The following is a 10,079-nucleotide window of genomic DNA, read 5'->3' on the forward strand; positions in this document are numbered from 1 at the left end:
TACGGAGAAGGTACTCTGAGCTGTCATGGTCATAGTCATTGTCTTCAGGGAAGTGGTTGATTCGGAAGCAATGTCCTTTGTAGATTCCTAAATGGAAACAAAGCAAACATAACATATATGCAAGAGGACCAGGTCGATGGGCTTCTGCCAGCTCTGCTTTATTTCCCTTTCCTATTTCTGTGGAGAATAATTTACGTATGCAACTGATATGCCACTGATCTTTTATGCCATCAAGAAACCATCTCTTGGGTCATAAATTTTGGGCAGGTTGGCCTGAAGCCTAACTGCAGGAAGGGAGAGCCAGGATTCCTGTGTTCTTTTTCTGAAGTCTGCCACTAATATAATTCTCTTGAGTTTTTTTAATCTCTCTGTGCTTTACTTTCTTAGTGCCCTGCTTATCCTGCAAGGATACTGAGTTTGTAAAGCTGCTTTTTGTTCCTGGCATGACTGTCACTCTGGGTCCCTGCTCCAGGGCTGGGAATCCACGGCGAGGCTGGGCACCGGTACGGTGCTGGTCCCCACTGAGGTGCTGCTGTCCCTTATCAGAGCTGCTGGGCGTTGAACTGTCTGACGCCTCTTCAATTACTCTCGAGGCTTGGAAAACAAGTCCATAAATCTCTTCCTGCGGCAATTTAAACCCCTATGTCCCCTCAAGGTTGGTTCATTTCCTAACGGCATATTTGCTTAGTTAACTGGGCGCCTGTGCAGCAAGTCAGGCCATGAGCGTGCACTCCTGAGACCTGATGGGGCAACACTGGAATCAGATGGATGAATCCCACAGTTGGCTGAACAAAATGAAGTTCAGCACTTTGTCCATCTGCATAAAGGTTTGCATCAGTATTTTGTCTTACTTTCTATCACGATCGTACCTCGCCGCAGCTGGTCTCAGCTGCAAGCTGATGGCTGAGGCTGCTGCTGCAGTGAGCTGCATGGGGAGGTCTCCCCAGAGAGCTTCCTGCAGGAGAGAAGCCCTGAGGTGTGATTCTGCCTTGGTGCTTTCATTATTCATTAACCAGCGCTTTCGTGCTCAGGAGCATACATCACCCAGGATGAGTTATCCTCTGCACAGGAGTTTCAGTGCTTACAGCTCTAGCTGGCAGAAGGATTTAAAAACCATCAGTTAATACTGCTTTAACAGAAGCACAGCTGCAGTCTGTAGGATATAACTGTGGATTTATTTCACTACCTATTACCAATGATTACAAAGATCTCAAAAGAATTACTAATCCGCAGGATTTCAATTGCACCCTGTGAGTGTCAACTGCAGGTTTGCTACTACAGCGCATTTAATTCTTCCAGCAAATGATGTAGCTACTCTAATTGTGGGAACGGCTCAGGCTTTCCCCGCACAGCTTTTCAAAGGCTGTGAACAACACGTAAGTGGCTCACGTTGGGTGTGGAAGTAACACGCTGGTGCTGCCCGCGAGGCGGCTGAGAGCCTGCCAGCCAGGCGCTGCTCCTGCCGCTTGCCTCCCGTGCGTCCCTCTGCCATCGGCTGCTTTCTGCTCCTTGTAGCTCTCCAGCAAGGCAATCCGAAATTCAGATTTTAAAGATCCCACCGCTTGTTTTTATGGAAGCTCACACAAAGAAATTAAATTCCTCCCAGTGTAATAGGGCCCCTGAGACTGGATGGTCATTTCTTTGAGCCTCTTCACTATGGTGGGCTAATTTAGAGGAAATACATTCAGAATATGACTTTTTCTCTCCTATTCAACAAATAAATCAATTGAATCATCTTCTCACCCTAATTTCCTACAGAAACAGGCCTTTCAATGACTCTGCTTTTGTGGATATAGACTGGTCTGTCTTTCTGTCTGTATGCACTTCTTCAATAACTTTGAATTTAGTTAATTTTTCCAGAGCTGATAGAAAAGCAGAGGTTCAACAGGTAACAGAGCTCCCACAGCTTCCATGCGAGCAGGTGGGAGCTCTCTGCAACTGCTTCTGCTTGTTGTCAGACACCAGAGCTCAGGCAGGGATGACAGCCCATATAAATGTCCTGCTTCCAGAAACTCAATTAAGAGACAAGAAGACTGAAACGTTCCCCAAGCATCTTGTGTCAGAGTACTGATGGATTGATGGGGGGGCTGGCCTCTGTAAAATGGCCTTATATTATTAAACTTCTGAATGAAATGGGCCCCTTAGCAGAGCTTCTCTTACAATGAGTCCATGAAGCCATCCCTTCTGCTGCAGGGCAGGATGGGTTGTGTTAGTGTCTGGGCTTCTCCAGTGTTGAGGCTGGAGACCTTTATTTCCTGCTCCTTTATACCCACAGTCCTTCACATAGGAGAGTATCACCAAGTCTGGTAGAGGTGGAAAAAGATAATCAGTCCCAAACAGAAAATTGTAATGGTGCTTGAGAGTTCTTTCCCACTTCCAGTTTTTAGGGATTTGGTGATTGGTTGTTCTGGCCAACATTGTCATAAAAAGCACAAATGGCTGTGAAATTTGGACATGTATCAAAGCCTGGGAATCCAAAATATTCTTCCCAATAGTTTTGCTGTTGTTAAGATCATGGATCAGAGTTCTCTTCAGTGCCTACAATATTTAATAACTAATAGCAGACACAGACTGGGTAATTTTTTTCCATAAACTGAATAGGTGTCATATCTCAGTGACAGCTTATTAAATTCTTGGTAAGGATTGAAGTTGCTATCAAGAACTCTTGTAGTCCACAGTGTATTGAGGGGTCTTTAAATCCCCAAAGTACCAGAAACAAAGTTTTGCTAGGAAATGTAACAGTACTTTTTTTTTAATTTATAACAATGGACTTTGAAACTCAGATTTGGGAAAAATTAAAAGTAGCTGGGCTGGTCAGCTTGAAAAGCACAATCTTACTTGTACTTAAATACAGAAGTAGCACACCTCTCCCCAAGTATTGGTGGAATACCCAGCTCCATGCCCTATCATGTAAAGCAATGCAAAAGAAAAAAGGAAATGCTTGTATTAAATTCACTAACAACCACTCTACAGTATCTACACAAGGTCAGAACTCCTTGAAGCTCTTCTCAAAGACTTCATGGAGGATGCCTTGAAAAAATACATAGACAAATGTGGCGACTGGTCCCCACTCAGTAAAGGCACCCACAGGCTATTTTCCACACCAGGATGTGATGTGGAAGGGTGATTTTTTTCTTTGCCTTAGAACGGGGATACAGTCCCTTAAATCCTTTGGAGGGGAAGATGGAATATTTAACTTGTACTTCTGTATCCACTAGAGAGAGATAAATAAACTGCAATCACTGCCTAACAGGTACTAAAATATTGAGAAGCACTTCTGGATACCTCTTGAGAGTAAGATATAACATCCCACCGAGATGCTGTAAGTATTATGCCTTTCTTTGAATGATTACTGATATGTTTAAATGATGCTTTTAGAAATACAAATATTATAATGCATTTTTCTCCTTATAATAATAACTTCATTCTGCATTCAGAGCCAGGACTTCAGGATCTGGGTTAATGATAAGGAAGAGGCAAATTTTCTGAAGTGTTGCTGATGCTGTAAGATTTTTTTTTCCCACTGGTTGCAGCATACTTAGTTGGCATTTAAAAACTGCAAATTGTTTCTGACTCGGCTTTGCTCTGTGTTCAAGGGCTTCTTCTACAAAGGTTAACACTTCTCAACCTCACTAAGTGTTCAGATACCTATAATCAGAATGTGACGTACTCAGATAATATGATAAGGGGGGGAACTGTAGTGCCTAATCAAGATTAAGCTTTGTTTGGGGGTTTGGGATCTCAAGTACACAGAGTTTTCAACAGCAAATCAAAGCAGTGATCACAATTTATGCTGACATGCCACCTTTTCCTTGATCTTTCTCAAATAATCCTTCAGTAATGCTGCCTGTATTGTTGCAGAAGTGTTAGATGGGGTTATACGTTTTGATCACTGAGAGCAATCCTTAATGCTGTAGGATGCAAGCTTGACTAAACTTTTTTTTCCTAATGTCGGATGCATTACATGATCTCATCATTGCTGGTCATACTATCAGCCATTTCTTCCAAACATCCATTTCCCGTGGTTAGTATTTGTCAGTGACAACATTCCCCGATGCCCTGGAAGTGTTTGCACAAATCAGCACTGGAAGATAGAGTGCTTAAATGTCTGAAGATATTTGTCAAGGCTGTACTTTTATTCCCCACCCCCCCAATCCTGAAAAACGTACCCAGCGAGGTCTTTCCAAAACATAGTGTTCTGTTGTCATTTAAAATAGGTTTTCACCAAGCAAGACGCTAGCAGCTTTGCAGTAGAGGACCTTGTCTGCGGGGTACTTCTGTCAATAGCAATTTCCATCTCCCTGCTCTGAGCACGAGCTTTCGGGAGGCGATATCTGATAGCGGTGGGAGACACATGAGGATAGATGGGTCTAGCTGCTGCCTCCTCCATCAACAGCTTCTGCAGAGCTGTTGCTTCATTAACCATTTCATCTACCAGCCATCTCCACTGCCTTTGGTGATAAAACTGTGCAGGGAAACAGCAGTTTGGGGATTTCTTTGAGAAGCCGTTCTGGTTTTCTCACAGGACACCAGGCATTTGCTGCCTCCTTGGGTCAAACTCTCTGCTGCCAACATGCCACATTCCTGTAGGTCTTGAGCAGCTACAGATACCGAGAGCACACCCGCGCACACTATTAATAGAGTTAGGCAGACTTTTCTCCTTAGGGAGGGTCTGGTGATGGAACGATTGCTATGAATGTCAGGGCAGGAGTGGTTGTGTGGCTGCACTGATTACCTGCAGGCAGGTAGGCACACCGAGCAACCACCCAGCCCCAAACCACACTGAGCAGCTGATTTCTTTCTGGCAAATGGGGGTCTTCTGGGACGGCTTGAAGATATGTAAGGAAATGGTTTTCAAGATCATTTGCCAGCCTGTGTTTCCAGTTACAGCAGACACAAGCTGCAAGGAGCAGGCTGCGTATTAAACATAAGGCAATTAGCAGGGAACCACTGGAAATTTGGGCCACTGGCTCTGCCTGTTGCATTTATTCTGTGATTAAGCACTGTGCTTTGGTTCTAGAGCAGACCATTAGCCTGATTTACTGCAACACTGCAATATCTGAGTGTTTTGATAACAAGTTCTCGGAATTTATCAGCACAGAGCAGGCTGACCGACAGCACCACAGCCTGTACCTCTGTTTTACAGGCAGAGCAGGGCTTTTGTAAGTGAAGTTGCCTGAAGACAGTGTCCATCTGAGCAAAGCCACACGGGACTGGGTTTCCTTAATGGCATGGCTTTGCGCTTCCCTTGACAGAAGTGGAGAACCTCTATTTATAGTGAGCGAGAGCATTTCAGGGCCGGACTCTGCCAGGAGAACAGAAGCACTTCTGTGGTCGTCTCCTTAGGAAGACTTCTCTGCTGACAAGTTGTGATATCTTTTGCAGTGTGATTTGAGCAATAGTGAGCAAAGAGAGTAGACATGCCAAAAACGTTCCTCTCCGCAAAATTTGCAGTGCAGCATCTATCAGTGCTCTGTGTTCATTTCTTTGATTTTCTACCAGCACAACCCCTCTGCCTCACTGGGCTGACACACAATGGCAAATGTTGCTGCTGAATTAACCTTCTTTTCTCTTCATTCCCCATCACAAAATAACTGCTGTAAAGAGGAATGTGTGGTGCACCCCCTTTTACTTTCAAAACCTGCCCTGTGGTCAAACTGGGGCAATTTTGGGCCTCTCCACACAGGCCACAGGCAACAGAATTAGATTTTTTCTTCCTGTAAATTGACACTTTCTATGTTAATTTGTCCAGAGTTTGATGATTCGTCTCCCACTGTTTGCTGACAATCTCACAGGTCTCTCTTTAAGTTACTCGAGCAAGCGGGGCTCCTGTGAGCCTCTGCCAGAGGATGCTTAATGCTGTTATTGCAGAAGAAATCATGAAGTATTGATGCAGATCGTGTGCAAAACACACCCCGTGTGAATTTGCTACCCCACATTGCTGCTGTACTGCTGCCTTCATCGCCGAGGAGGATGGAGCCAGAAGAGAAAGAAGCCTTGGGAGGTTAAATACCCATTTATTGGGTGTCTGCCTTCGGCTGTTGCGAGATCCTGGTGAAGCTGGAAACTTGGAAGTATAGCTTGTTTTTGAGACAGATGCTGGCTGACACCTCCTGAGTCCTGACAGTCAGGGAGGTTTTTGTCCATTTGACAGTTTGTATTTTTGTTTCCTCCTGAAGGTGAATTTGATGAGGAGCACTGCCAGCACCTGGGGTTATTGTCATATTTTGCCAGGGTAGGTCTTGTTTTCAGAAAAATGCTTGGGACCTAAAAAGATGGATAATTCACTTATTTCTCATTGTGGGGACCGGAAATGCTAACTTTTAAGGAGCAGGGATAAAGGGCCCAATTCAGTGCTGTGGACTCAGAGCTGTGTCTCACCTACTAACGGTGATATCTGAATCAGGTCTTCTCCCTTTCTTTGCTCCTACCTTACTTTCTGGGCAAAAAGAAAATGATTTAAAAACGTTGAAATGTATGAAATTTGCCCCACTTTCTTCCTTAAGAGCTGTCAGCTCTAACAAACCCTTTGGGTTCTGCTTTTGATCTATTTTCAATTGTCTGGTGGGCAAAGTAGAACTCCTCCTCAAGTCTCTTATTTTTTTATTTTCTGCTGTGACATGAATTTCCCCCTTCTGCAGTCCCCCCTGGTGCTGCCTGCAGGCCCTCCACTGCTCACTGCTTTTCATCCCTCCCCTCAATGCCATGTGAACAGCTACCAGTTGCTTTACCATTAGCCTCACTCCACTTCTCTTACCTCCCTACAGTAATTAATGCTCCACTCTGCATTTATCATACACTCGCTATGAGAAAAGAGACTGCCTTATGCCACCAGTATTTACTCCAGGACATTACGATCTCCTCTCACCAGCCTGTCTGCACTGTCAGATCCTGTTGCCTTTTCTTGGTTCTCCTCTACAATTCCCAGCTAAAGCCCTCTCCGTTGGAAATGGAGGCAGCTCACAGCTTCTCCTCTCGCCGTACCCCTGCAGAACGAAGGGTGTGCTGCTCTATTTCTTGCATTGCTTTTTTTCTGCAACAGTCTCACAATGCAGTAGAGTTCATGCTCCACATTTCTGAAGAGCCATCTCTGCTGACTTAGGTGCCGATTTCAAAGCCCTAAATAGCAACTGGCAAGGTTTCTGCTTGGGCACGGTGGCCTTTGTGTCACGACCCACCCCGTTCTCTTCTAACACCCTTGAGTTTCCCATGGCCCACGTGGCATCTTAGCTGATGTCCTCCAGACATTGGTGATGCTCACTACTGCCCAAAGAAGTTAGGCATGCAGGAGACCACATCTCACTTGGGTGGTGAAGACACCTGCTGTTGTGTGGTCACTTCTAGTTGCTCATTGAGCAGATTTGTTCATGCTGCAATCCAGGACATAATGCCCTGAATACCACTGTGTACCACCCAGTAAAGCATCTCCGGATCCTGGAGTACCTACGCCAGAAGGCATCCAGGCAAGTGCCTACAGAGGCTCGGATGGTTTTAATTCACGTGGGTATACACAGCCTCAGCAGCCGACCTTCTGTTTTCAGCTGGGTAAATATCAAAGATGTTGTGGATTTGTATGTCTGTATACAACATGAACAGATGCAGAAATGATGCTTTGCCAAGGACTTCTTTAAAATTCTACGACAGCCTTTTGTTCCATTATGAGATTTTATTTGAGACCTTGAGTGATGTTAGGAAATCTGTGGCAGCGAAACTCATTTCCCGAAGATTCACCTCACCTGCACATCTGGGAGCTAATAAAACACATCACAGTGTCTGGCTGCTGTCCTTTGAATTCTCTTCAGTCATTACAAAACTGCTGCCAAAAGTACTAAGTGTCCTTGTACTACCACAGTGAATACCAATAGTATCAGGGAAATGCAGGACAGCAGCAAAGTAGATAAGATTTGATTGTATGTTACACGTTGTTTTGTGCTACTTCATTTCCATTTTCTTCGAGTGTTCCTCTCCTAAGCCAGCATTTTGGCCACAGAAGTCATGACTGGGGTTATTCAGCAATGCTCCTGTTCCTTTCCCAGCTGCCTCTTCTTAGCCAAGCTGCAGATGAAATAGTGCAGTGGATTATTCCACCCCAGAAACTCCTGTACAATGCTGACAGCCTTCTTACTACTCTTTGCTTTTTTTGCAGTTTTCTTCCTTATTAACTATATCCTTCCGTGCTGCTTCTTGGACAGCAAATTGGGGGAAGCCTTAGGGGGTTCTGTAGCTTATTTTAGTCTTTTTTGTTGCTCCTTTTTATGGACCTTACTGACGGAATGTATCTGTTTTCTAGGAAGAATCACTGACATGCTTTCAGCCCTGATGTTCAGGTTGCATTTTATATCTGCACAGGAAAATAGGGGCAATTCCCCATCCTGGGTATGACAAGATTTTTTTGGAGCAATGTTGGTTATGGTGTTTGAGGAACTTTTTAGAATCAGAGCTGTTAGCCCTGCCACAGCGAGTGTTCCCATGCCTGGCTCGGTCCCAAGAGACTGTCAACGTCTCTAGCTGTCATGGGGCTGTTAACTCACTTTTCTACGTCTGCTTTTCTACATACCACAACGCCCCACACTCTCTGTGTTCTGCCTTCACACCTCGTCTCATCCCGCATCTCATGTGGCAGTCCTTTAGCCCGGCAGCCCAGAAATTTGTCTCACCACTCATTTCCGTACTTTGCTTCACTGCTGCTTTGCCAAAGCTGCTTCTGGGTGGCTCATCTAATTATTCTTTTAAAATGATTTGGAGCTTGGATAGAAACCCCCATTAGAGTTTTGTAGCTGGCTAAAATTGGTCTAACACGTCAGAGGTTGGCGTTGGCTTCTCAGGTGAGCATCTTCACCCAGCAAGTCCATCTCCAAGGAGGTTCCTGCTCTTTATTACATTCTGATCCCAAATGCCTTAATTTAACGAGGTACTTATTATCAATAGTGCTTTTGGCACAATGCATCAGAGACTTGTTATTCACAGTTGTAACTACACGGTGGCCATCATAGCTCCAACACCTTAGACAGCAGCAGGCAATCAGCTGTGCTGGCCTATGTGCTAGCTACAATTCAGATGCATCTAGATTTGGCCCCAAACCTACTTTTCTCCCCAGCGCTCTTGACCCTGGCATACATTCACTGGTACTAAGGCTGCTCATTCAGGCAGATTGCTGCCAGTCTATCAATCATTACAAGAGGGCTGAAATGCCAAATTTTACCGGATGCAATTCTGAGAACAGATAGTCATTTTGTCTGATGAAGCGTTCATATGCTGCAAAATGACAAATCGTGTTTATTTTCACATTGTCAAACTGTGCTTATTTCCTGTGCTGGCACAATTGGAATCAAGTTTCCCTTAAGGGATAGTTTGGTTTTCATCCATCTGGTTTCCCTTACTTCAGTATGCCATCAGTTCTCCCTCATTAACATGGTGATCAACCAGGGCTTGATGGTCTCACCTCTTACAATCACAGCATGTCTATAAAGCCTGTGTTGTGGCTTATCACTACCTGGGGGAGAAATTTAAGGAAATGGACATTCACTAAAGTCCCTGCTGAATTTATAATTTGAGACATAGTCAAGATCACATCTGGGGAATAAATACTGTTCTTGAACTAGATGAAGTATGCCCAGCATGTGTGTGATGCTTTGTCCCCTGTATCTTCTGCCACCTCAACTTTCAGACACATAGAGCCTTGAGCTCTTCTCATTCTTGATTCATCATAGATCCTCTTAAGCCTTTTTTCAGGTTTCTTCATTTTGCAACAGACAGGGTTTGCAGTTGTCATACAGAGGTCTAAAATTTAAGAAACAGCTCTCCAAAACGAGGACCCCGGTAATCCTTGGGGGTGTGTGCTTCAGGTAAGGATGAACCTGACAACTTCTGTAATGGGAAAACTCTTCAGATCTAGTCATTAGGAAAATGGTTCATATTATTGATTCTTCTTAAGCTATCTCCTAATATAGCAGACGCTTACAGGGCAGCACGTAATTACTTCTCTGCTTACAATCAGCAATTGTCTACTCTAACAGCAGTGAACGTCTCTAACTTTGTGTCTGGAACTGAACTCTTCTGGATCTTGTTTGCTCAGCTCC

At 44.5% G+C, this 10,079-nt stretch overlaps 1 protein-coding gene across 1 annotated transcript in view; it reads right to left on the minus strand.

Moving 5' to 3' along the window:
• The window catches only part of CACNG4 (calcium voltage-gated channel auxiliary subunit gamma 4), a 40,338-nt gene that overhangs the window by 9,004 nt on the left and 21,255 nt on the right, over window positions 1–10,079 (minus strand). Inside the window, exon 2 of the mRNA XM_068655489.1 lies at window positions 4–87. Coding sequence (XP_068511590.1) covers window positions 4–87 — 84 coding nt within the window. The remainder of the gene's footprint in view (window positions 1–3; window positions 88–10,079) is intronic.

This window comes from Anas acuta, chromosome 18 (genome assembly GCF_963932015.1).
Source record: "Anas acuta chromosome 18, bAnaAcu1.1, whole genome shotgun sequence".
Lineage (NCBI taxonomy): Eukaryota > Metazoa > Chordata > Aves > Anseriformes > Anatidae > Anas > Anas acuta.